Source organism: Syngnathus typhle, linkage group LG8 (genome assembly GCF_033458585.1).
Source record: "Syngnathus typhle isolate RoL2023-S1 ecotype Sweden linkage group LG8, RoL_Styp_1.0, whole genome shotgun sequence".
Taxonomy (NCBI): Eukaryota; Metazoa; Chordata; class Actinopteri; order Syngnathiformes; family Syngnathidae; genus Syngnathus; species Syngnathus typhle.
In genome coordinates, this window is record NC_083745.1 from 461986 (window position 1) to 488267 (window position 26282).

The 26282-nt window shown below is 44.7% G+C and overlaps 3 protein-coding genes across 12 annotated transcripts in view; 1 reads left to right on the forward strand and 2 right to left on the reverse strand.

The window, feature by feature from the left end:
• Positions 1-10028, reverse strand: part of dntt (deoxynucleotidyltransferase, terminal) — a 30469-nt gene extending 20441 nt beyond the window's left edge. The window contains exons 1-7 of one of the 2 annotated variants that reach the window (XM_061285948.1): positions 9778-10028; positions 8711-8885; positions 7000-7125; positions 4508-4678; positions 3689-3760; positions 3382-3505; positions 2886-3018 (exon numbers count right to left, since the gene is read on the reverse strand). In XM_061285948.1, coding sequence (XP_061141932.1) covers positions 2886-3018; positions 3382-3505; positions 3689-3760; positions 4508-4678; positions 7000-7125; positions 8711-8885; positions 9778-9968 — 992 coding nt within the window. In that variant the 5' untranslated portion in view covers positions 9969-10028. The remainder of the gene's footprint in view (positions 1-2885; positions 3019-3381; positions 3506-3688; positions 3761-4507; positions 4679-6999; positions 7126-8710; positions 8886-9777) is intronic. The other variant, XM_061285949.1, reaches the window with a different exon arrangement.
• Positions 10029-11592: 1564 nt separating this feature from the next.
• Positions 11593-21354, forward strand: blnk (B cell linker). Of its 7 annotated transcripts, none has more exons than XM_061284989.1 (24): positions 11593-11733; positions 12003-12065; positions 13067-13164; positions 15759-15805; positions 16136-16231; positions 16618-16683; positions 17472-17518; positions 17878-17921; positions 18023-18137; positions 18456-18547; positions 18656-18728; positions 18917-18942; positions 19022-19053; positions 19138-19165; positions 19277-19328; positions 19491-19527; positions 19614-19638; positions 19721-19751; positions 19865-19943; positions 20020-20048; positions 20156-20190; positions 20259-20342; positions 20411-20566; positions 21028-21354. In XM_061284989.1, the coding sequence occupies exons 1-24, from the start codon at positions 11730-11732 to the stop codon at positions 21235-21237; spliced, it is 1569 nt and encodes a 522-aa protein (XP_061140973.1). In that variant the 5' UTR covers positions 11593-11729; the 3' UTR covers positions 21238-21354. The 7 variants fall into 7 exon arrangements, with proteins under 7 accessions (XP_061140973.1, XP_061140978.1, XP_061140974.1 ...); XM_061284990.1 differs by having other exon boundaries at positions 11596-11733; positions 19503-19527; XM_061284995.1 differs by having other exon boundaries at positions 11658-11738.
• LOC133158100 (uncharacterized) lies at positions 21217-26278 on the reverse strand. Of its 3 annotated transcripts, XM_061284987.1 has the most exons (4): positions 26120-26176; positions 25149-25236; positions 22994-25048; positions 21217-22920 (listed from the first exon to the last, which is right to left on the reverse strand). In XM_061284987.1, exons 3-4 carry the CDS (start codon positions 25032-25034, stop codon positions 22316-22318), a joined length of 2646 nt encoding a protein of 881 aa, XP_061140971.1. In that variant the 5' UTR covers positions 25035-25048; positions 25149-25236; positions 26120-26176; the 3' UTR covers positions 21217-22315. The 3 variants fall into 3 exon arrangements, with proteins under 3 accessions (XP_061140971.1, XP_061140972.1, XP_061140970.1); XM_061284988.1 differs by lacking the exon at positions 25149-25236 and having other exon boundaries at positions 21217-22905; positions 26120-26278; XM_061284986.1 differs by lacking the exon at positions 25149-25236 and having other exon boundaries at positions 26120-26278.
• Positions 26279-26282: the final 4 nt, after the last annotated feature.

Below are 26282 nucleotides of genomic sequence, written 5' to 3' on the forward strand. Positions count from 1 at the left end.
AACAGTGCTGACGCAAACGGCAAACAAAGGCCATGAGTGGATGACAGAGGCTTCCTGATTTATCAACGTTGGCTTCTCCTTCAGCTCGAGCTTTGCCTCTGCTTGCTGCCAAATAGGCCAGGTGGCATTTCAAACTGATCATTATGCACTCACAACTCCTTTTGTACACACCGGCAAAAGTGAAATGACAATGAGGAGATGGATGGATGGATGGATGAAATGCTGCAAGAGCAACACGCTGCATGTAACAAATGAAGGCAACATGGAAACAACGACAACGGGCTATGAATATGGCTTGATGGAAAGGCTCGGCGAGTCTTTGAAAAGAGCCATTAGTGCTCGAGCAAAGGCATGTGAACGAATGTTAATGGTTAGGGTTAGCGGCAGGAAGCGCGCACGTTCCCCTGAGAGTGCTTGGCTTTCAAGCACACTCGGCAGATGTTGCTTTTGTCACATTAGTCATTTCATTTGCCCTCTTTAACTGATATCCCCTTCCGTTAGATCAGATGCATCCCGCTTACTTTTAGGCTTGGTTGTTGTGGTCGGTGCGTGTGAAAATGGAACCTAATCCTATCGCTCGTAGGACACGTTTATTTTGATCCCCATCTGCTGAATGTGCAAGTTCTCTCAAAGCCTACAGCGCTCTTAATTGGCAAAGTGGAAATTCAGCCACATTTCCAGTTTGGCGTAAAAAACACGGAGAAGCTTTCCAGCTCAGCAGCATCCTCTGCTACGCTGGGAAATCTCACTTGAGTGTGCTGCATAAATGTGCGCCATGAATAGCAAAATCATAAACACGGGGAGAGATCAGCATACATTCATAGCTCTCTTGGATTACCTCTAATTAGGGTATGGGTGAGCGCAAAGCATAGGAATGGCTAGTCAAGTAGGACACATTCACATAGACACTCACTGGATAGTAGCTGTGCATTATTAGTATGTTGCAGCTACTTCCACTAATACAGCTTTGGTCAGCACAAAAGTGGATGAAAGCACACGTCGCATTCTCTCGAGCTAAGAGGGTGGCTGCTTTACTTTGCTTTGCTTTGCTTTGCAATGTCACCACACACAAAAAGAAAATACAGTAAATACAGCTGGCCTGCCTACACTTACTATATTGCGTGAGGAAAAAGGATCAATTATTGAGCGTTTCAGCACAAAGCACATGAAATATTAAAGGTTATTTACAAATTTGTGTGGATGACAGTGTGACATGTATGAATAATACAGATGGGGGTGCGAGAGTGTTGCTTCTGGAAAGGTCTTGGGATGTGTGGCAAAAAAAAGGAGCTGGCCACAGAGAGGAAACACTTTTCTTTACTTTGATGTGTTCAGAAGTGATCAGAAAGCTTTGAATGCAATTGTATGCAGCACATTGTTGCTATCTCGATGTCAAATGATGTCAAACACAGGAGCTGTAATTAATGAATGGCTCTTATACAGTACTTTATTGTGCAATCAAACTCAATCAAAAGTGATGTTCCATTGTAAGGCAGCTGCTCTGGAATCTTATGTATGATATTGTGTATGTGTACCTAATGGAGCAGCATAACATATCGCAGCGAGAGTCTGCTGCTGCTGCTGCTGCTGCTGCTGCTGCTGCTGCGGGATTTGCAAAGCTGTTCCGTGTCACTAGTGACAATTTTGATTTTGAATCTGATCCACAGCTAAGTCTTACTGGTACGTCTCCACATACATTGCTGGCAGAAGCTGTGTTTTCCAGACTAATCTATTTTTAATCCCCCCCAACAACACGATTTCTCGGAGACTTGTCACCCTTCTCGCAATATGGCTTATGTCAGCAGCAGCAGCACCGACAAACCCTTGTCGTGTTACTCTGCTGTGAAGTGAATGGCAGCTTGACTTCCAGCTGTGTGTCACTTACCCCTTGCAAATTTGGGGCCGTCCGTACATTATGGTGTATGTTACTTGGGTGCAACTGTTTAACAAGATTTAGTTCAAGCTATTGCTTGTAAGTCATTTGGCTAAAAAGAGACTTAGAAGCGTGGAAGAAATTATAGGTCGTTAAATCTGTTGACATTTTGGAAGGGTGTTTTCTCAAGAATGTCACAACAAAACTAGTGGGTGGTTAAGGCTGAGGCTGGCAAATACATGAGCACATTTTGCGTGATTTTAGTGTGTCATGCTATTTGAAAAAAAAAAAAAAAAACGTAATTTGAGATCTATGAATCATTTACCGATTTGAAATAGGCAAGTCATTGTTCTTTTATTCAGCTCTACATGATTCCACTTAGATTTCAAAGACTACTTTGCAAGCCTTCACCAAATATGAGAGCAAAGTTAAGTGTGCTCCATCTTGCTGAGTTTGAAGTCATAAAAGCTCTCTCATAGGGCCTGTTATGCTTTTCAGCAGGCTCCTCAGCCATAAATCGTGTACTGTTGCTCCCCATCATCTTGATGCTAACTATCCGTGATGCTCCGTGATGCTCCAACCCCCCCCGTCTCTTTTACCAGATTTTCCCTGGAGGGGCAGTTATTTACATAATAAGACATCATTCCAGCTGTCACTCAGATCTTTTGAAGTTAAGAGTTGCTATCTGTAGTATGAGGAGAACACCACCACGGATGTTTCTTTGCAAGTCAAGAGCACTAAAACATTTGCAAGCATTACAGGAACCAAATTTCCAAGTACAGGGCTGCGGACCGTGGTTGGGGACCACTGATTGCCGATCCAAACAAATCAGGGATATTGCATTGTGCTAATCACTAAGCCCTTACGACCTCGAGTTGTGCTTTCAAATTGAAGCGGATCTTGAAGGACATTTTGCATTGCCATGAGCATAAGCAATGAGAGCACAAAACAAGGACATTTGTTGTGCGTCAAGCAGCACACCGATACAGAAAGGAGGAGACACGTCTTCTACCTGCGGAAGCCACCTGTCAGCGCTATGACGCCGTCCGACGTGATCAAACGGACAGCTTGGTCAATAATGTTCCCCAGGGCTTGAGCCTCCGCTTTAGTGACAACCCTCGAGATGTCTCCGTAATGCAGAAAACCTACGGGGGGAAAAACCATGCGGTTGGTTATTAGTCTGGGAGCAAGCCATCAATCACAGCCAGTTGCTCGGAGGTGAATTAAAAGGGAGATACAATGTGTGATATGTTGCGCTGGAAGGCACGTCGCTGGCTAAATGATGAACTGATGTCATTTTGCTTTCATCTGTCTCCACCGTTTGTTTTGTCACGTTGTGGCATTTGAAAACTAACTCTGTTTATCTTGGAAAAACAGAAACAACCCCTTTCTAACGGTAAAAGTGCATTTTGTGGTCTTTCTCAAATAAGTGGGATGGAAAAATGCGACACTTTCTCTTGGCACCGAACAAACTCCAGGTGGATCTTGCCATGGAGATGTTGACGTACCGCTTTGTTGCATGGGGTTGAGCTGAATGCTGGGCTCTGCCACAATGTCACTAAATGAGCGTAGCCCCCTGCGGTACCATTTCTCTGCCGTCTTGGGTCCAACCCCAAATACACTTGTGAAGAGCTGTCAGGAAAGGAGCAAAGAGAGAGAAGAAGACATGACGTGACAACTTTTGCGAAGAGCTTAGCTGTCGCAGTTTGAAATGCGATATGGATTGGTGAAATGCAAATGGTTTCAAAAGCGCCTCAAGCGAGGCTGGAGTGTTCATCAAGATATACGTATAGTACCTGCCGGGTATCTACTGACCTTTAAGGTCTGATAGCGCTCACTGGAGAGTATTCGCTCGACGTCAAACGAATGGCCACTTTGGAGAATCTCCTGAAAAACAAAAATGTAATATTCCAATTTGGTTGATTTTTGTTGCTGTTGTTGTTCTATTTGTTTGTTTTTCGCCACAGACAAACGGAATGGCTCTCGTGCCTTTTTATTTCGAACCTTTATGCTGTGACGGAATAACCAAGTTAGCATTTGCTACCTCAGTATGTTCCCACTTAGAGCTCATCTAATTAGCTGACCGCAGTATATTGATCCTAATGAACGTAGGTCATGTGATCTCTTTGAAATCCACCAAAGGTTGAAATTCAGATCTTCTTTCTGTTCCACAATATCACACATCAATTAGTGAGTGAAGCTATCGCCCGGACAGCGCACCTTTCAAATGCGAGTGCGCCTCAGTAGGTTTTTATCTTCAGTCATTGCTTAAGCATCTGAATGGCGCCAAGACAACAAGAGGTCATTCATCGCCTCGCCAGTCTAACTTGGCATTTGGTGTTATTGTCGACCTCAAAAGTGACAGATCTGACAGACACATTTTGAAAGTTGCACCGAGAGACGCACTTTATGATGCAAGTTGAACGTGTCAACTCGCCTGGCGTTGTTAGAAAAGAGCACAGTGGCTATCATTTGCCTGACAACCTGACATTTTCTTGGCACACAGGAGGAGATGGGCAATGATGGGCAAGTGAAGATTTGTTTCGAATCAGATTCTCACTCACAAAAAGTTCTCCCTTTGCACGTGTGCCCTCTGTCTGCAAAAGAATGAAATGTCCTAGAAGGTACTCATACCTCCATGACTGCCTTGGTGTGCTCCCCCAGGCAGGGCAGGCCCCGAGTGGCCTCAATACACTGCACGGTCCAGGGCAGACTCTTCAAGACAGACGCAGCTCTCCTGAAGACAAGGCACGAAGCCTTGAGCTCATTCAATTCGTAGTACTCTGCCAGCACTTCGAAAGCATCCTGCAGGCACATCGGGCCACGATGGAGAGGGGGAAAAGAAGCCATGTTAGGAGGATTTTGCCTTTCTTAATGGAAGTGCAAGAGAATAACCACGGGCTTTTTCAGGCAAATGTATTCAATGTTCATTCATAAGTGATACTAAAGGAAAGCAGACTTTACGACTTCGCTTCTTCACCGTGACAGGGGAACATCGGTGACAGGGGAACATGGACGCCGCTTTTATTATGCTGCAAGTAGAATACGCACACAATGCTCTCTAAAAGCAATGCTTTCACTTCTCAATCATTCATTACATTCAATTGTTTAGCAATGAGCTATGAAAACTGGCAAGTCTGGCATTCCGGAAAGAACAAACGTTTCAGTTTCTCCTGATGTTCGCAATAGTATGACACCTAGGGCTAATATTGACATACGTATGTTTAGCCAACAAACTATTTGGTCATTTCCAAATAGGATTTAACACTTTCCAATTTGACGCTCCATATATCCATCCGCCTGAAGCCAAGCCCTGCTTCGAGGCCGCCCCACCACCCGCTGTCTCGCACAGCCAGGGGTCAGTAAACTAGTTCACTAGAGGGACGCGCTGACCCGCTTAGTGCACTACATGGAGATGGAGCGACCGCGTCGCTTACTCACACATGACTCGGAACAGCGTGCATCACAGAAGAAAGCGGCAAGCTGAAGAAAGGGGAGCGAGCGCATGTACTGTATCTGTTACAAGTGCTTTGTCAGGATGAGTCAGTGGTACGCTACGACATGGAGATGACTACACTAACTTACATCTATTAATAATGTCTTTCGTCCATGTCAGTGGTGCGACTGTTGGATGAGGGCGCGCCGTGCCTTGGACCTCACAGTCTATTGGCAAAGGCTCCCTCCATCCATCCAACTCTTTGGAGTCGCTCCCATTGGCTAAGAACCGAGTCAGCTGTGTTCCTTGCCACAACACTGCAGCCATCTCTACTTGCGCATGATTATAAAAATAGCGAAATGAAGAAAAAACAGGCAGCCCTTTGCGCTGAGCATGAAAATAAGCCCCGGCCGGGGTCTTTCAACAAAACGTCTAACAAAGAAAGCAGCAAGACTTCATTTTACCTCGGCCTATACAGGCACTAACAAACAGCCATAAAGCCAGTCTATCAATTTCCCTTATAGCATCAGCTAAATGGAGTGAACCCATTTTGGCTCTCATCTCATTAATGAGGAATGATGGCTCACTGGAGGGAAGGCTTTAATGCAGCATGCCGATTTACCCCCCCACTCGCACGTATTGGCGGCCATGCCAGTGGGTCATGTTCACGCAGCAACCTGCTTCGCTGCATGTGTTGAAAGAAAGCGTGAAAGCGGGTTGGAACCCCCATTGAGAAGTAATTAAGCACAATCAACAGCTACAAAGGCTTCCACTTACTAGCCTTATCACAAGCACTTACATCAAATGATTCAGCAAACGTTAGCTACAGTGGGATTGGATCAATAGCTTGTTATGAGATGTGTAATATGGAATTGGAGATATGGAATTGGATCAATATCTTGGAAAGAGATATGTCGGGAATTTGTTGATAGAAATGTATTTCCAACCATTATTGAAATGTCCCTTTCAATAAAAATATAGAAATAATAATCATGCTAGAATTTAAAGGGGGAAAAATGGCGTTTTTAGTCTCCTCACAGTTCTGGGCTCTTTTACTACAATATATTGCTTCTTCTTTTTGTTTCATTTTCAGTCAACAAAATTGGGGGGGGGGGGGGGGTCTACTCCCCATTCTGCCTTGCTAATTTCCCTGTTGTTCAGTTTTCCCACCTGCTCCAGCCCGCCAACAGTGTTCATGAAGCCGGGGTAACAGATTCCTCCGTCCTGGTGGGGACTGTCATGTCCGTCATCCACTTGGCTAGTCCAGCTCCAGCGCCTAAGGCTATGTAGTGTAGTGTAGTGTATGCCAGCGCTGTGCCACGGCTTTGTGAACATGTCAACTGGTACACTTCCAGGGTTGCAGCTGCAGAAGCATATCAGTTGCTGCTTTAACCCATTTTGGGCTTTATATTGCAAAGCGTTGCCGGTAAGGGAGAAAGCAAGCTAGCGAGTGAGCTTCATCATATGGCAAAAAAAAGAAAGAAATGGGACTCCTACAAGTAGTGAAAAAAAGAAAGATAGAAACAGCAACTACTCCGACAAGATTTAGGAAATTGACAGTCTCGGCCACAGCCAGGGAGAAAAGATGTCTCCAATTTTTACAGAGCGAAATATGTGTGATGTGGTGAAGACAGCTGTAAATGCTTCTTACAGAGCAAAATATGTGTGATGGCAGCTAAGTGTTTCTTACTGTCAGAATCTTGTTTTTGTTGTCCGTGCTTGTCCGTCTCTGGCAGGCATATTGAGAAACGGGAGCCACCGGGGCCGCCGGGGCCCGGGCTGGGGCCGATCCTTCTTGCGATGCAGGCGGTGTGTCCTGTTTACAAGACAAAAAACAAGCAATCAAAACCAAATACATGCACAGCCTATATTGTATTTTCATGGCAGATACTCCACGATTGCTGAGTTCCTAAACGTCTCGATGAGTCTGACGATTTATATCCCCAGGTGGCGGTGCCAAGTGTCAAGCGGAACATCCAAATGTAAGCGTTTGCCTCGGAGAAGTTATTTCATAAGCGCGCGTACCCGGGGCAACAGGCTAATGACACTCATCTCACAGTCTGCTGGCATCCAAATTCATTACAGCCAGCCAGCCAGCCAGCCAGCCAGCCAGCGCTGAAGCCGTGGCATTATAAATCTGCTTGCCATCATCCAATTTGCCCCCTGTAAATTGCCTCTTTCATACTGTGAAGAAACGGTTCAACATTGGTGAAATATATGTCAAGGGTGTCATCAAATATATTCCATAATTAGACATCACAAAGAGAAGATTGCGTCCATACAATTAGTCTTGGATTTACGATGAGAACCGGCACGGCCGAAAGCGATAGCCAGTCCGACCGCGCACGCTATCACAAAGGTAATGTCGGCAATCTTAAAAGCAGTGAAGCTAAGAGTTGGACCTTGTGATCGAATGTAGGTTCCAAAGAAAAATGGATCAATGATAGTTTCTCATTGCTTTGTGATGTGCTTCATTAGATAGAACGTCATCAAGGTCCTAGCTCTCGGTCAACTGAATACACCATAAGTGTGCCTCGATGGACCCATTGCAAATATTGCCTGCAAACAGATTTACGCTTTCAAATATACTCTGGACCATTTCTGAAATAAAACACACTCTATCAAGAAGAGCCAAAGAGAAGTTTCCCTGAGCAACAGCCGAGCTGCAGATTTTTTATTTTTTGGAATCTCTATGTGACTGGCTGCTGCTTGACTGACTTTATCACTCATGTACAGTTGCAGAAAACATGTATGGTTAATGGCCGGCCACCTGGAGAAGCGCAGTCATTTGATGACAAGGACGGTTGCAACAATGTCCATGCGCCCGCCAATAATAAGATGGATTTCCGGATTCTTTAGTGGGAAAGGGACATGGAAACGTGTCACACATTCCACCGGCTCTGGAGGAGAAGGCCTGGAAAACCTTTTATGATATTACATTGCTTTATTATATTCACCTCCCGATAGGGTCATTCTCCGCAGCGTACTGTATGAATATACCAGTCTGACTTCCTAGCGGCTTTGAAGACATCTCAACCAGACCAAATGATATTCATTATTTTCATTGTGTTACAAGTCAAGCGAGCGAGATGACTGCAAATGCTTTTCTGTGTGCGCTACAGTTCCTCTCTGCACCGGAGAATACTTGAAGACAGTAGGAGTACATCAATTCCAGAACAAATTGCGGGTGACCAGACAATGAGAAAAAAATTCAAATTTGGGGCTTTATTTCTGTCAACTGATGCAAGACTCCCGGCGTGTGTTTGGCACACACACACACACACACACACACAGACACACAGGGGCCGCTGGTCTCCAAGTGGCAACTTCACTTCAGTGGTCTGCTTCATACATTGCCATCGATTGTCTCAGTTCTCTTTGCATAAGTGTTTGAAGCCAACCTGAATGAGGTGTCTGTTCTCCACAGAAGCAGGACTCCCCACGCTCATGCTGTCAGTGAACCAGCTGATGTGCAGCACTCGCATCTTGGAAAGATTGCTCAGGCCGCAGCCCTTCAGCCACGCCCACAGCGACGATGCCCTGCTGTCTTCAGACACCACGTGAGTGATCTCGTCGCTGTAAATGAAGATGAATGACTTTGTGTTTGTTCCAAAGATACAGGACAAGTCGAGGTTGGACACGTTCACCCTGCGCTAAAAATGAAGCCATGAGTAGCCCCAATCAAATGAACATGCGCCACTGACATAAGCTTTTGAATATTCAATTGCATCAATGATGTCTTTGTCCAGTTTAAATGGGGTGAGTTTTCAAAACCAGCGTTCGATTCCCATTCGTGGCTTCTTACAATGTGCCCACACGCATGCACGACATCCAGCCATATGTTGAGGGCGGGCGGTGTGCTTTCAACTTGGCTCAAACTTGCGCTCTTGCTATCAAACCGCAGCTCATCGCACTTTTGTTGGCTTACGGAGTGAACGTCGGTTTGAGGCGGGCACGCTCTATTTCCTGCCGTTGCTTTCAAACTATTGTATCAAGCCGAGTGTAACCGAAGCAGCGTTCAAGCTGTGTTTCTGGGAATGCTGCCATGGCCAAGCTGTCACGCTGCTGGCTTACACACACACACATGCACACGCGCACGCACACATGCACATACGATTAAACAACACTCATGACTTCATTACAAGGTACACTAAAGAAAATCAATAACTTTTGTATTTTTTTACTTGAGAAAAAGATAAATAGTGCAGGCTCACACTCAAAGACACAAAGTCATTACACGAGCACAAATCGTACAGTTTTTCTTTTGAAATTTTTAAACATACAAAAGAATATGTGGACACTTTGGAGTTGAATACTTTCAGCTAGTGAGAGAAATGAAACGAGGCCCGTCACATCCACAGGTGGCACACAAATGTCACGGCAACACCAAAATTCTAGAGTCATGTAAGTGTAAGTAAAAGGTTTGGAACAATATACATTAAAGGAGTAACTTCTTTTCCTAACTAACCTGAGGTGGTCATCCACAATAAAGCCTTTTGATCTGGCCAGTTGGGTGAGGAAGCTTCTCCGGCTGGATCCCATTTTCCTCTCCACTAGGTACAATCTGACCTCCTTAAACTTGACCGAGTGCTTTGGGCCACCGACGCTGGCCGGTTTCGAGCGCTTCCTAACGCAAGGCCCGATGGCAGCGTGGAACATCTTTTCTGGAATGAGCCGAGTGTTTCTTCAGCGTTTGTTCTTATAACTTCTATCAAGGAAAAAAATTGGCAACTGTTTCATTTCTTTCGTTTTTTTTCCTAACACTGTAACGGTTGTTGGCATACGTTTCTGGCACCAGGTGTTGGGGTTGAATTTTGGTGTTTACCAAATAGTCGCAGCTGCAATCTTGGGTGGCTGTTTTGTTTTGTTTTGTTTTTCCAACCAATTTGCCATGGCTTTGCTTGCCAAATACAAAACTTTTAAGAGGAAGTGCACAATAGCTTGGCGCCCAACAAACACACTGGAAAGTTTTCCTCTCCCGGAATGAGTGGAGGGAGCATATCTCCTCCAGGGAAAGGCCTGAATTGTGATCACCTCTGCCAGCTGTCCTGCCATGTCCAGTTGATTTTGCCACTTGCTCACACATTATGTCCAGAGCAAGTCAGCACCATCTGCTGCACCACTTTAATTAGTTTACTGTCTAAAAATGAGAGGCTTTCATCCCCGAGCTTTACACACACACACACACACACAGGTAGCCCAAGCAGAGCAACATTAGGAAGGATGGATGAACATGAAGGAAATGCTTCACTCTTATATGACGGTGATGCAATGATCGGCATCTTTGAATTGAGAAAGAAAACTCAACAGCGCATGGAATAAACGCGTCTTCACTTTGCTCCGGCTCGCTTGACACAATTGATCCGAGTGCTTTCACTTAGCTGCCTTAGGTTAATGGGTGTCATAGAGCAGAGTTGACTCATTTGCCAGTTTAGCCCATCCCCTCAATTACTCAGCAGGGTATGAAGGTGCTTGGCCTCCTGTCCAAATGAGGACCATTTTAATATGACTAGGAGAAATGACTTCCCTCCCTGTAGCAATGTCTCCTATTGCTGCAACCGGAACAGCAAGTGACAAGTGCATGTCCATCCATTCATTGCTTTTCTATAACCTTGTCAGGCTCACGGCTAAACAAAGGCCTCACCAAACTCTTGAATCTTGAATGGAACCCAGCCTAACCCATCTGAATTCAAGCATGGACTGGTTGTCATACTAACAACTATTCCTAGCTGAGGGCAATTGAGAGTCTTCAATTAAGCACGTTTGGGGAACGTGCGAGGAAGTGGGAGTATCCGGAGGGGGCTTGGCTGGTGCCCCCAGGATGCCTGGGGCCCGTCGAAAAAGTCAAAGATCAAATAAACAATCAAATACAATTTGGTCCTCTATAGGCCCATCTGGATTGACACTACATTGTTGGAGTCATGACATTTGTATGCTTTTTTTAAGCCACAGATTTGGGTTCCGACGACACGTGGAATTGGATATCCTCGCAGCAATCGGGCAAGCACAGACCAGCATTCGGACTTAAAACTCAAGTTGGAGAATCTAGGTCAACCAAAAGGTATGATTATAATGATTCCATTATTTACTGTATGCTTCCATTTGTCACTTGTAAATACTTGAAATACAGAAAGACTCATGGCTTCCAAGCTTCGACGCATTGCTTGAATCTCAGTCCGTCTATGTTTTTGACCATAAATGGCCGCATTAGTTCAACATGTGAGAGACTAATAATGAAGTGACCTCCCACTGCGCACTTCTCTGTGCTGAAGCCAAAAGCTGGAGCTGCAGGATGTGTGTGACAGGTCAGCCCATTACTGTACTTGCACACACACCCGCATCAAGTCAGAGTGTCCCTGCTGTGACTGGAATGAACTTGCCTGCATCCTGAGAGCCGTGCGAGGCCAAGTGGCCTTATTTATGGGTAAGGTGAGTGACAAGAACAACAATCTGAAGGTATGCGCCGATGGATAGCAACAAGGCACGTTGACCGACTTCCTTTTTAAATCAGGCTCTCTTTATTACTTTCGAATCCTTTCGAGAGGTGGTTTGCTTTGTCAAACCAAATATCCCCGTTCAGAAGAATACTCGGCAGTTGACTACTCTGTGCTTTCATGTGAACTTTTGTCATTTCAGAAATCTCAAAGCGTTGTACAAATTGAATCTACTATTCTGTACGTTTATTTCCACCAGAACAATATGCAAGACTGTGCTGCAAGTGTCAACAAACTGAGAATAAGTGGACAGAGACTCATGGTGAGTACGAGTACCGCCGCTCCCATTTGGGTTCTTATTTTTTCTGCTTTGTTTTCAACTTGAATATAACAGATGCGTTATTTGTTCACGTTTTAATCTTCCGAGGGTCGCGTGGCTTGCGGCCGTGCAGTTTGTTATTCTAATGACTAGCAAATGGACAAATCCTTGCAAGCAATAGGATTACATAGAAAGAGGCTGTCAAAAATGATTAACAGGCAATTTGGTAGGCACAGCGTTGGGCACTTTTCTTTTCATAACTACATACAGCAAGTATTTCAATTTAAATGCACCGCAAATACGTCCTTTGTGCTATATGAAAAATGAAATGTATAAGACGGTTCCGTTGAATCACTTCTCCCTTTTGACTGGAGGATGTAATCAGTGGCCATTATTGTTCACTTCTGCTTCCACTTTCCTACCAAAAAGTAACGGGTCTCCTTTGTTTCTACTGAGCACAATCGTCGGCGAGTTCATTTATGCATTTCACAGTGTCGTCCATAATATTCCAAATCCAGTGGTAAATTGAGATGTGAGGGAGCCAACCTGCAAATGTTTTGAGATATGAGCCATCAGTCGGCTGTTGCAATTGTATTAACCAAAACACATTGCATTTGGTCAAGTACAACAATGTATAGTGAGAAAGCTGACCAGAATGATTTTCCAAATCAGAATTCGATTGAATATCATTTCTAGCAAATACTCTATTCATAGAAATGCTATTGTGACTACTCGTCCCCGGTTGCTTTAGTATGTCTGTTACCATGGTTACCAATCATTGGCGTCGCCCCTCCCCTCCCCTCCCCTCCTCACAATCAATGTAATCAGTCACCTGCCTCTGGTTACCTGCAGTGTATTTAAGTCCTGTCTGCCCCTCACTCCACTTCCTGTCGGATCCTTGATGTCCTTTATCTCTAGTCTCTCGTCTCTCGTCTCGTCTGTCGTCGTTCTTGTCTTGAGCTTGTCTTTATCTTGTCTTTTTGTTCACTTCTTCTCGTCCCTAGTCGAGCTTCTGTCTTTTGAGTTGTCCAAGAAACCAAGCTGGTCCAAGCTGCGTTTGGTCGCCCGGCTCCATTCCTTCCATGACAGCTATAGAAAAATGGTAGCAATAACTTACCACTAACCCCTTTAGCAATTTGAAATGCATTTTGTTTCATAATTCAACATGTGTCTTGCTGGTTTGTGCATGCAAAAAGAAACAAGCCGTTGTTACTGTGGCCATCAGTTTGCTGTGCAGCAATGTCCAGGCGTTCATTTTCTTAGGTGCTTGTCCTTATTAGGGTCACAGCTGCATTCGGGGCAACTCGACAAGAGGCAGGCAATGTAGCTAGCGCACGCATGGCTCAGCAGCCAATCATAGAGAACATGGACCATCCAGTCTCAGGACAATTGAGATCTTTCAGTATACTCATATTTTTGGAATATCAATGTGGAGGAACAGCCATAGCCAAGATTCAAAGGCAGACGTCACAATTGTGACACAGACATGCAAAGTGTTAGTGGCTGCCGGAATAACATTCCAGTCCAAACAAAACACAGCATTAAACTTGAGATCTCATCCAATATTTAATGGACTGATGCTTTTATTATCACAGGCATTCTTCAGCTAGAAATGAATCATCTAGATTGTATTATTACAAGTTGTTAAACTAAGCTTGTAAACAGGATCATTATTCCATTCAAATCATTAGCGAGGTGTAGTCATCATGTGATGCTGAGGCTGATCACGCAGCCATCCTGTTAGTGGCTTTCCCCTGCTCTAATAACTTTCAAAGTCATTAACATGAGGCGATTGCAAATGGACCTCTGACGGGCGGGCAGCCAGGCAGGCAGGCAGAGTGCGAGGAGTTGGATTGCCAATTGCCAGTTGCCAGTTGTAGCTGTTTTGTTAGTCAGCCCTTCTCCAAATGACATGTTCTACATCTGCTCGACTATTTTCCTTGTGTACCGTTGTATCACTTCCTCATTTTGACGCATGTACAGTACGCTAGAGGCCGTAAGAGCTACAGTCATTTATGTTGTCAGTCACATGATCCAGAAAAAAGCATTTTCATGGCTTCATGTTTACTTGCTGTTAACACTAAGAGATTAGGGGAACTTGTTTTGAATCAACATAAGCCATCAGCGCACTTCCCAAATGATAACTAGCTCTCAATATGAATTGGTTAAAGGTTAGCGGAGATGACCGTGGTTTCATGATATTTTCGTGCTATTATATAAAAGAGAAGTCCCATTTGAGAGATCTGCTGAAGGTTTCCAAGATATCATTTGAACAGCTGGCGAGTTATTAAGATTAGAAAGTGGCTCCGCGCAAGGCTTCCAATGTGCAATACAAAGGAGAGGGGGGGGGGGGGAGGGTACCGCAGCTCGCAGCTCGCAGAGAACTTGTGTCTCATTTGAACACGCACAGACACTCCTATAAATAATTCAGCATTGGGACGGTGCCTAAGTATCCACTGGGGTGGATTATTTGATATTTTATTCTGTGTCAGAAGGCTAAATCTGATTTATACAGACACCTTTTTCCCCACTGTCAGACGCATGATGATGAAGTGTGAGGTCAAGGTTCATTTTCTCTGAAGGAGGTAAAGCTTTTCATATGAAACAATTTCACTCTCTGATTTGCAAATAATTTAATCGCAAGAGTGTACTTTAAAGGGCATTCACTGCGCCCTTATTTTGGCTGCTTTCTCACACCTGGAGCTACGTACCTCCAAAGGTCAAACAAAGGTCATGGAAGGGGCCTCCCAGGAACCATTTGGACAGTTGTAGGTTTTCTTACATCACTGCTCTTATTTTGGATGAAACAACTCTGAATAAGTGGAGCACATACGTAAATGTCTTACTTTTTGATTGTGTGATTTGACATTTTATTGTCACAGAGGGCACATTTAAAACAAAGCCCAATGAAGAGCAAGAGAGTTGGAGCAAAGAATGACCTGGAGCAATGAATTATGAATGAAGAAGGGAATCCATAATTTAGTTGGTATTGTTGCATATTTTATGCTAATCATTTTCCTTTCATTTATGATTGCCTTGTGGTCTTTTTTTTTTTTTTGGATTTCATGTTGATGGTAGCACGCGGTACCTTGGTGTGCTGGTGCTTAGCGTGTCTGCCTCACAGTTGAAAAGATTCCAATCTCCCCATGCACCTTTCTGTGTGCCGTTTGCATTTGTCGAGGTGCTCCGGCCACCTTTCGAAACACGAGTGTAAATTTCTCAGACATAGGTCGACGGTTGTTTGTCTGCATGGTTGACGACGGAGCGCGAGCAGTTAGTTGCCTTTCAGCAAAAGTCAGCTGGATTAGCTCCGTCCGTCTCAGCCGTGACCCTGACTAGGAAAACAATCGAAAATGAATCAAAGGATGCATAGTAATGTGGTACTTCAAATGAAGCTCGATGTAAGTTTCATGGCTCTGCAAAAACCAACAGCGTCATTGTTTTTCCAGATGATTTGCTTTGCATGTCGTCCTAATGAGTCATAAATCTTGCATCACTTGATATGAGGTTTTCAAATAGAAATAGCACAAGTAAGTCAGGGGCACCTTCTCCTACAATGCTGCTCACTGATGTCCACAAAAAGGATCAAGTGAAATACTGCCATCCACTGTTTGGAAATAGTCTGACAAGCGCAATATCATCTTGACAGGAGAAAACTATTTGTTACTTATCAAGCGATCTCTGTCATTTGAACAGAACATGTCAGATGGCATCAAGAGCAAGTCCAGCTTGCTCCAGCAACCGTAAGTAACAAGGTCCACTCAAAACAGCCTGGATATGAGTGAATCAATGTTGCTGAATTACAAAAAGTTTCCAAGCAAAATGACATCTCACGTTGCACCATAAGATACTTCCTGGTATCTCTTCCAGTTGGTTGTGTGGAATCAATTTTAAACTGATTATCCTATTGGCATTTGAACTGGAAATGCTTTTTTGACCATTTATAAAGAAACATTTGATAAATGTGTCAACAATTGATAAATATCTGTTCACAATTATTATACTATCACTTGAAGAGTGAGTGTAAAGAATACAATGCCCTTACGTTCCATCTGCACATGTGTTCATTGCAGTCGGACAAAAATAAGCCAAGAAGGAAGTAGCACTAACAACCTAGACCGCCAACACAAGATGGTCCCAGCGCATGCACCTGCTGATATCACCAAGAGGTTTGTTGAAAATCAACATTTGTGTGTGTTGCTTGAGCTATGGGAGTGACAAGGAGTAGAAAAGAGAAGTGATACTATTTTTTGAGCCAACTAGACTGAATTTAAATCTCTTGGCGTGACTTAATGACACTACCAGGACAGTACTTATGACATAAAGCAAGGAGCCTTCTAAAGACAACATGGATATTTTGAGCAAACTCGCAGATTCTGCCACAGCCAAAATTCGGTAAGCCCCATGAATTCTCCTCACTACAGCGACGTGACTTTTATTTGGACATGCTAAAATGACTTACAAGTCCACCTTTGCTTTTGTAGAAAAGGTCAACACCTCATTCCTGTTTACAACGCAGGTTTTCAGCGAGCAATAAAGTTGATATGTTTTCTAGGCGGCTTCAAAAGATTGCTCAGGACATCCAGAAGAATGATGCTTGCTACCTGAATAAATTTAGAAGGTACTTTTCATACTTGTTTATAACCTTTACATACTGTCATGGTCAAAGTGAACCATCTTGATATCAGACAAAAATAAAAAGACAATAAATGTCATTTAAAATATGGATGAAATGACCTTAAACGCATGAAAACGAAAAGAATTCATGTGATTCTTTTGTGCAACCAAGTTGATGTACACTGAAGCCAAATTTGAAAAACTCCTGAGAAGCTTCTGTGTCACAGCCGCATTTGCAGCGATTCGCACAGGTAGATGCACCTGTTTGTCTCTGAAGGAGCAAAGGGGATCTCAAAACAGTTTCACAGTTATTTCCACAGGAAAGACTATGAAGCCAAAAATATCTCAAACAGGTGCCTTCTGTCTGTCTGTCTGTCTCGCTTACTTTTTCTGAAATAAATTCCCCTATTTAATCTGTCAGCCCCTTCTGCTTTCCTTTCTGTGGAACTGCAACCCCTGGCTGCCTGGCCGCCTGGCTGCCTGTCTGCCTGTCTGCCTGTCTGCCTGTCTGCCTGTCTGCCTGTCTGCCTGTCTGCCTGGCTGCCTGGCTGCCTGGCTGCCTGCCTGCCTGCCTGCCTGCCTGCCTGCCTGCCTGCCTGCCTGCCTGCCTGCCTCAAATATTCATTTTATCACACTCGTCAAGTGAGTTGAGTCAGAAGGTAAACAGCGTTACCGGTCATTGGTACAGGGAGTGACCAAAAGGATGAGGGACTGTGTGTGTTCCACACCATCACCACACATATGCATGAATATAAATCACTTTCTTGATGTTGTCTTTCCATGTGGCGGCAGATTGAAAAACAAAGCGGTTCCAGAGGTACCTGTGAGAGACTACGTAGGTAAGATCTGACTTGAATGATCGGGATGAAGAGCATCCAGTCCGAAATAGAAAAGGCAAACGGTGGCACAGCAGGGCCACGCGACTTTACATGTTGTTAAAAAAATCAATTCATCGTTTCTCATGTTGGGGCCAATGACCAATAAGTTGTCATGTCTCATGTCTGTCTCAACTGATCTCAGCTAAGGCTTTCCTTTGTGGAGTTTGCCTGTTCTCAGCTTTTCTGGCCTTTAGTGCAGCTACTATGGTTTCCTCAAATGAATGATCCCAACAACATGCATATAAAATGAATAGACAAATCTCAATGGACTATACTGTAATGTGTCTATTTTCCTCAAATTACAATATGGTGATTTGCAGATGAAAACATAGTGGGTCCAGAAGACCTTTCTGGATCAGAATATGTAAGTCTGAAAATAAAAAAAAGATATATATATATATATATATATATATATATGGCAGCTCTCTCCAACGCGGCACACTTTTCAATTCACGTTGTCCCCAGGATAATACCATGTATGACGATCTACAAGAACCCGATACCAACTATGAGCCGCCTCCCAGCCAAAAAGTCTTTACCAGAACATCTTCTTCATCCTTCCTACAAGAGGACTATCTTAGTTAGTGTGCCAGTTGCTACCACTGATAGTGAACATCCAATCATCCAATCCATCCATCCGTCCATCCATCCGTTCGTCCGTCCATCTGTCCATCCATGCATCCATGCATCCATCTGTCCATCCGTCCATCCATCCATCCATCCATCCATCCATCCATCCATCCATCCATCTACGCTATGTTTAATTTTCTGTTACTTTTTGAGGACTAGTTGTATCAGGTGCTTTGTGTGGGCTTTTGAAATAGAAAGACTGTCAAAGCTCAGGGGGATTGAGAAGATGGCATTATGCAAATGCTGACGCTGTGCTTCTCCATTCCAGACAGCTGCCATAATAGGCCAAAGTTGGAAGGCAAAAAGGCCTTCAAACAGGGCAAAGGATCCCAACAAGCCATGCAGATGGACGATAATGATGTAAGATGAAGTTCAAGACATAAGCCTTCTGCTTGTTGATTCAAGCTATCTGGTTGAGACGTCCCACTGAGCGTACACAACGATTGATTTTCCTTTTGGGCTCCACAGGAAGACTACATCAGTCCAGATGGCAGTGACGAGGAGGACAATTATGTGGAACCCGCAGACGACCCCGCTGCTGGTAAGCTACACTTCACAATATAAGTCGAAGAATAAATGTGAAACTTCACAAGAGTGGGAACAAATGCTCCCACCTGTTGAGGGCTACTTGGAAAAAGAACTATTCTAAAGAGAAATGCTTTTTTGGATCTCTGTCATTTGACCATATCTGACCATACAATGAACTTCCATTTGGCATTGTTTTTCCAGATTTTTATGAAGTTCCAGACCAAGAGGTGGGCTTTTGCATTTCATTGTGCATGTGTGAGACCAACTCCAATGTGTCCCTTAAATGCATTCATGGGATCTTTGCAGGATAATATGGTGGGCTATGTTTCAGCAAACAGGTCAACCTTCTATTTTTACCCATCACTTGATTTACTTGAAATGGAATGCCGACATAAATTTCATTATTCTGACCTTGTTTTCAGAGTCGAAATGAGGAGATTCCCTTGTGCGGTAAGTGTCCACAGATGAGCGAGCCCTCTAAAAATAGTACCGTGTACATTGTGTTGCATTGGAAGCCGATTGTGTGCGTCTGCGTGTGTGCATGTGCGTGAGATCGTCCAGGCGCAGCAGGCCGACGGTGACTCGTCCTATGAATTGTGGGATCACGAATACAGTGAGTATCAAAGGAAAGATGGGAAAGATATTGATCTGAGTCCTATGCATACAGTAAAGGCAATTAGCATGTTGTGCCACCGAGAGGATAAGCAGTGTCACAACAACAAGTGGAAAGCAAGCAAGGTTCTCATCTGATTGTGCTTTTCTTTTATGATCACTGATCAATCTGCAGAGACACCCAGAGCTTTCCTAAGAGGGTAAGGCTCATACCACTTACCTACGTACCTTGACATGACATTATAACGGCGCTCTAATGTTGGAGCCTTCTTTTTAATGCAATCAGGTCACCAAACTCTCCCTTAAGGCTGGTACGTTCAATCAATCAATCAATCGATATGTTGCATTGCTTTATGAGCCTTCCTGAAAGTACGTGCATCGTTCTTATTTCAGGCACAAGATGGAAAGCAAAGAGACTTTGAGCGTGAGTATTTGCACTAAGCAGACATGTTTGCTGCCGTGTCGCTTTATGGTATAAATGGCAAGCCGTATCGAAAATGAACGACCGCGTTTGGTCCTCTGTGCGGACTATCACAGAGCGAACACTACCGACGGGTCACCGTGGTCGTAAAGCGCAGCTTCCAAAATCCCTTACACTGGACACCAAACGACCCAAGTAAGGCACACGGGCTGTTTGGAGTGCAAAGCCCGGTTGGCAAAATGACTTTTGTATTACTTCATTCATCTTGCAGGACACCTCTTCCAAACCTGACTTTCCTCAGTAAGTAGCATTTGGATTTGGTTGGAATACGCTCAAGAAAAGCAGATCTTGCCTTTGTTTAATTGGCTCTTCTTCCTGCCACTAAACGTGTCGTTTTGTACCAACAGAAGCGACTGACAACGATTCACTTGACCAAGACAAGGTTATCTATCTCAGAGCAGAAGGTGCAGAAGGCTAAAGCGGAATTCAAAGGATCTTCTGTCGTTTCAGGATGCCGAGGTCAAGGGGAAGCCCTGGTTTGATGGAGACTGTGACCGCAAGACGGCAGAAAAGCTGTTGTTTCGTGCAAACCAAGTGGGACTCTTTTCAAATGCTATTCTACCACTCACATTTGCATGAGCCTGTGTTGGTTTCCGCTTCAGGACGGGGCCTTCATGGTGAGGAAAAGTTCCAGACAGGACGCCAACCAGCCCTACACATTGGTGGTGTATTATAAAGGCAGAGTGTACAACATCCCCATCCGCTTCACACACACAAGGCAGCAATACGCCCTGGGGACGGAGAAGCAAGGAGAAGAGGTACACTACATTTCGGAAAGGATTAGGGCCGATGGTGGCATTTGAATAAGCCGGCCAACCAACCGACAATCTCTTGCCAAGGCTTCACTTGGCGCTTTATATTCTAAAAATTTAGAATCTAAATGGTCTCCTCCCTTTCGATTGTGGCCTGGTTAAAATAAGGAGAATAATAACAGTACTACCACATTGGCCCTAAAAGAGGCCAGTGCAACAGATGGCCAGTCAAGCCCTGAGAGGCGGAGCTGTCCAAAAAAAAATCAAGAGTTCATGAGCCTTGTAATTGGCTAGTCTAGCTTGACTAGTACCTAAGTAAGATAGGCTTCAACCCCAATCAGGACAAGCAGCATTTAATGGAGGAGATCAAATCTAACCTTTGGAAAAGATGTATGTGCAATGCATGTGATGATCATACACTTGGCTAGAAAAGGGCTTAGCGCTCAGGAGTGGTTTTCCCCTTTCAGTATTTCCGCAGCGTCTCTCACATCATCGAGAACCACCAGAAGATCCCGCTGGTGTTGATAGACAGCAAGAGCAACAGCAAGGATACGGCCAAGCTGCGTTTCCCTGTGACACAAGCAAGCACACGTGGCCATCAGTGGCCTGCTTCCCTTGTCTGTAATGCGCACGAAATGAAACGAGCAGACTCGGAGGACTTTCCACGTGTTTATTGAGATGCTTTGCAATGCTCACGCATTATTCAAATGAAGACAGTGTAGCTCTGGCAGAGGCAGGACAGCAATTTACATGTGTTTTTCTTTAAATAAAGCAAAAGCAATACATAACTCTCATGCCAGGAACACACCATTGGAACTTATTCTCTGATCAACAAATAATGCTCATGCATAACAAACCCAATTAAGGCACTTGAAGGAAAAGATCTCATTCTTACAGTACCACGAGCTCCACTATGTACAAAAAGAAAGCTCCTCGTCTGAAGTGAAGGTTTGCTATTTTCAGTGAGTCAGAGTGGGATGGTCCTGGAATGAAAAACACACACACACACACATAGTTCCTGCGCTGTCAATACTGAGATCGGGTGTCTGCTTTTGGAAATCTTTTGCCACAGGAGAACACCGATTGAGATTGTCTGCTTGCGGTGAGGTAAGGGAAATCAAAATTCTCCTTTAATAGTGCAAGTAAAAAATAACAAAAAAGGAATCTAGATGATCGTTTCAAGTCAAGCAAAAATAAACTCCGCTGAAAAACAATACAATCAGTCTATGTCCGATTTTTAAAATAAACTAGTCTTATTCGCTGACGTCATAAAACACAAGTTTGGGTATAAAAATGTAGCACGATAAGGATATGAAAATATATCTGTCACAGAAAAGGTGAGATTTGAACCCTATTTGGAAGTTTTCAGACCATTTACAGGAATTATTTCATGGGCCCAAAAATCAAGTTTATAAATACATGTTGAATAAAACAGCTTATTGTCTTTTTGTCGTCTTCTTCTAACAACAGTTTTTGGTCAATTTGACTAACCAACATCCATCCCATTTGAAAAACAAATATGTTACATCCGACTGTGGCAATACAGTGTTTTGTCAAATGTGTATTTAAATAAAGCATATGCGTAGACAAAGGCTACTTTTTACCAACCAATGGAAGCCCTTCGTGAAGGTGCTACTCAAAGATTCCGCTAGCTAATGTTACCCTGAGCTTGTGCAATCCTATTTCATTAAGACTTGGAACGAAGGTGATTGTCACATGATTGCAGTCTTCCATTTTGTTTCTTTTCCAGTGTATTCAAACGTGTTCACAGTTTGGCTTTTTCCAGTCCATCAGGTGCCTCTTTCGGTGGAGCAGCCACACTTCCTGCTTGTCAAAGACCCTGCCGCAAAACCAGCAAGTGAATTTCTCCGCCGTCTTCCTTTTGGGCGAAAGCCCACCGACCACCTGGTATCTTTTCCTGCTCAGTCTGCGCAGCCTAAGCTTCAGAACAAACCTTTCCTTGACCGAGTTCTCCCCACGCCACAGCGGTCGGAGATAACGCTTTGTCCCGTCGCTCAGGGCTGAGAGTGCGTGGAGAGTCCTTTGCGACAGGACCACCTTGTGCACATCTCCTCTGTAACGGCTGACCACGTTCATGATCCTGGCCACCTCTGGGATGTCTGCATCCGGGTGATTGAGGACCACGACGGGCTGGTCCCTCACCGGACGCCTTATGGGCTGCGAGGGATTCATGGCTATCAACTTCAGGGTTCTTTGCAGGCTTTTGGGAGCAGGCTGCCAGTGGCCTACAAAAGCTGCCCAGGAATCATCCAATGGTTTGAAGTCCGAAGGCAGCGCAACGCAGCGGTCAGCGTGTTCCGTCGATGCTGCAGGCTTAGCTCCTCCTGAGTTGATTGCATCTGTCAAATTCGATTTGACGCTCATTTACAAACATATGTGCAACAATGTCAAGCCAATCATTTGCAGTCTTACCATGTGATGTAGTAGCAGGTTGGGAAAGCGGGGGCCACTTGCTGTGGCTGCTTCTGCTGCTGTCGCTTGGAGTGGCTCCATCAACAGCAGACTCTGGGAACGCACCGGAGGGGGGCAACCGGGAGTTCTCGGGGCACACTTTGACCGCAGTCTTTGACGGGACGCTTTTGTCAACAAGAGTGGAAAAGTTGTTTGGGGATTGATTTGCATCGTGGCGTTCTCTTTCAGATGGCAATAGCAAGTCTCCAAACACTGCGGGCTGGTCTAGGAGTGCATTTCTAGGCTCAGATGGCTTTGCAGAGCAATGTGGAGCATGTTCAGCCTTTGCTGGTGCACGTGCTGATGGAATGGCTTCTCCGGGGTCAGGCTGATCACCGACACAGACCTGGAACGCCGAGTCAGGATTGGCTAGTTCCTCCGCCCGAAACCCGTTTCTTTCAAGTAAAGGGTTTTGTGACACCCACTGCTTCTCCTTGACGGGGTTTTTCTTTAACACAATCTTTAGGGCGAATTCGGAGGTTGCTTTCTTTGCCTTTTTGGATCTGGACCTTCTTTTCCGTCTTCTCCTCAGAGTTGGATTTTTGGCTTTGTCTTTAGATGTAGCTTTCTGTTCTTGGCTCTCGTTTGTGACCTTGGGCTGAGCAGAGATATTGATTCCATCCAAAGCGAGTTGCGCATCTTCAGGCCTTATTACTTTCCCCCCGTTATTCAAGTTAGTCTCCTGGTTCTCTCCATTTTCTAGAATCCGGACACACCCAGGCGGTTCATTGCGGGTGGAACTGAATGCATTTTGACTTTGTTTCGTTTCATTTTCAAGGCAACGTAAGTCGTCGTTGAAAACGACTTGACCTCCCTTGTGGCCAACGTCAAAAGGATCCTCAGCGGCAGGGCTCTCAGGGGTCACGCTTTCTTTTTCCGTCTTCAGTCTCTTAGCATAGGTAGCGCCATTCGGAGCCAAGGTTATCTTGTTTTGGACCGTGAGGACAGCCAGATCCTCGGAGTTCGCCACCACGCCGTTGTTGGACTTGGGATGGACGTTGATGTCTTGAGGGACGTTAGACAGAACAGACTTGAGAGCCTTGGTCCATTTCTGGTCACCCTTTCCCCCCGCCACAGATTTCATTAGAAACTGCTGGGTGGTCTCTAATGTCGTTTGGGGATCAGACAAATGACAGTATTTATCCAGGAAGTCTGGACCTGGTAGAGAAAGGCAGTCCTCCGTCAACCAGCACATGTCCCTCACTGCGCTCCTCGTTAACCTCGGCTTCATTTGACTGTCGTTTGATTTCCTTGCCACCGAGCGGATTCCCTTCTTTTTCGGACAACTGTGGTTTGCGTTGATGTGCTTTGCAAGCACCCACTTGTGTGGTGTTTCATAGGCGCAGTGGGGACAAGATAAGGTTTGATTTGCTCTTATGGAAGCCATCTCATTTGCTCTTTGGAGGCCCAGATGATGGACGCACAAATGCTCTAAAAAGACAGCCACGTCGCCGGTGGAGAATCTCGGACACTCTTCGCATGAATATTTGCCATTTTGGCAGTGACGCAGTGCGAGGTGGGCACTCAGTTCAGACCACGTGCGTTTCACGTCGTCGTTACATACGCTGCAACTAGAAAAGGTCTCCTTGTGGCTCAACAGATGGACTCCAAGGTAGGAGAAGTCGTGCGCCGCAAAAGGACACAAATGACAAGAGAAAACAGGTGAGCTCCCTCTGTGCTTTTCCTCAAAGTGGCTCATCAGGTCTTTGGGAATATATTCCAGATTGTCCTTACATTGACTGCATGTAAACTTGAGTGCATCTATAGGCCTACTGTGGTTTGTCCAGCGGTGGTCACTTTGTTGGGCCTCCAGGTGGGACTTCTTCAACGAAGGCCACGCTGTGCTTTGCTTGGGTTCCTCTGCTAGCTTTGGTCCATTTGTAGCTTCACGTTGCATAGCTGGGAGCTGAGCTTGACGTTTCCTTCGGCGGAGCCGTTTGTGCCAAACTCTATGCTTCTTATTTGCGGCAGGGGGAGCTTTGCAAATATCCACCAAATCCATGGTCTTTCAGGTTTCTGGGGGAGCAGAAGAAGAAAAACAAATAGAAATAATGAGATTAGAATCAATCAGTTGTGATGAATGAATTGCTAATTGATGGGGAAATAGAAAGCATACTCAAGAGATGATCTGATCTTTATGGTTACATATTTTGATGGGTTGAAGCATCATGCAGTCAACACTTGTGGGGTTCATTCACTCAATTCTGTTGAGAAGATGTGGCGGTTGTGCTTTAATGTCAAAACCCAATGATGTGTCATTTTAAATGTTCAATTTTATTTTCATGAATCGTGTTGACTGTTCTGTTGTCTAGCCTCGAGTTCAAATACGTGTTGGTGGGTGACTATACATACTACTTGTCTGGAGTGGCCAGTAATTCCAAAATGCCATCACATATGCACCCCTGGTCTTTGTAAAAAAAAAAAAAAAAAAAAAAAAAAAAAAGAAGCACTTCTGTTATTGCTGCATATCCACCTGTTGCTGGCTACAGTTCAACTTGTTCTTTGCGGAATCCGAACATTTCCCTAAACGGGAACAACACGGTGTTTGGTGTTGGACAGTAGGTCCATCTCTGCTCGATACACTAAGGAGTAGTTGCGTTAAAATCACCAAGTGATTGTTTGTGTTATGAAGTTTGCAAAAGCAGCAATATATGAAGCGATAGAGTCTGCAAAGTGATTCGATCACCGCAGCCATGTCGGTAAGTTGGGCGGCCATTGTACTCTAACTTAACCACAACAAAGTGACGAGACTGGAAGCAACAGACGCTGCAGGGAATTGGGAAGTGACGATTTGAAAGCAACCGAGCGAAAGACTTGTCACTACATTCACTTGGCAGGAAAGCATCAAATAGCATCATGCGGTTGTTTGCTAACGGCGAAAATGAACTGGCGTTTTGCTTATTTAAGAATAACGTGACGCACCAAGCGCTTGCATAGTGCAATCATTTGTGCAATAAAACGCCTAGCGACAAAAGTTACGATAGTTGCACGTTTTAGCGTGACGTCGCGATAACAATGTCATCCAAACTTGTAGGTTGCACACGTCCAAACGAAAGCAGTTGTTGGTGCGATTGTCTCGGTTGTTACCTTTTCTTTTGTCGAGAGCTTGACAGCTCAGCGAGTGGCAGCCATGATGGTTGTTTCGTCATCCGGGGATTACAGTCGCTGAGCCCACTTAGCCTTTAGCCTTTAGCCTTTAGCCTTTAGCCTGTCCTGTCCTGTCCTGTCCTGTCCTGTCCTGTCCCGTCCT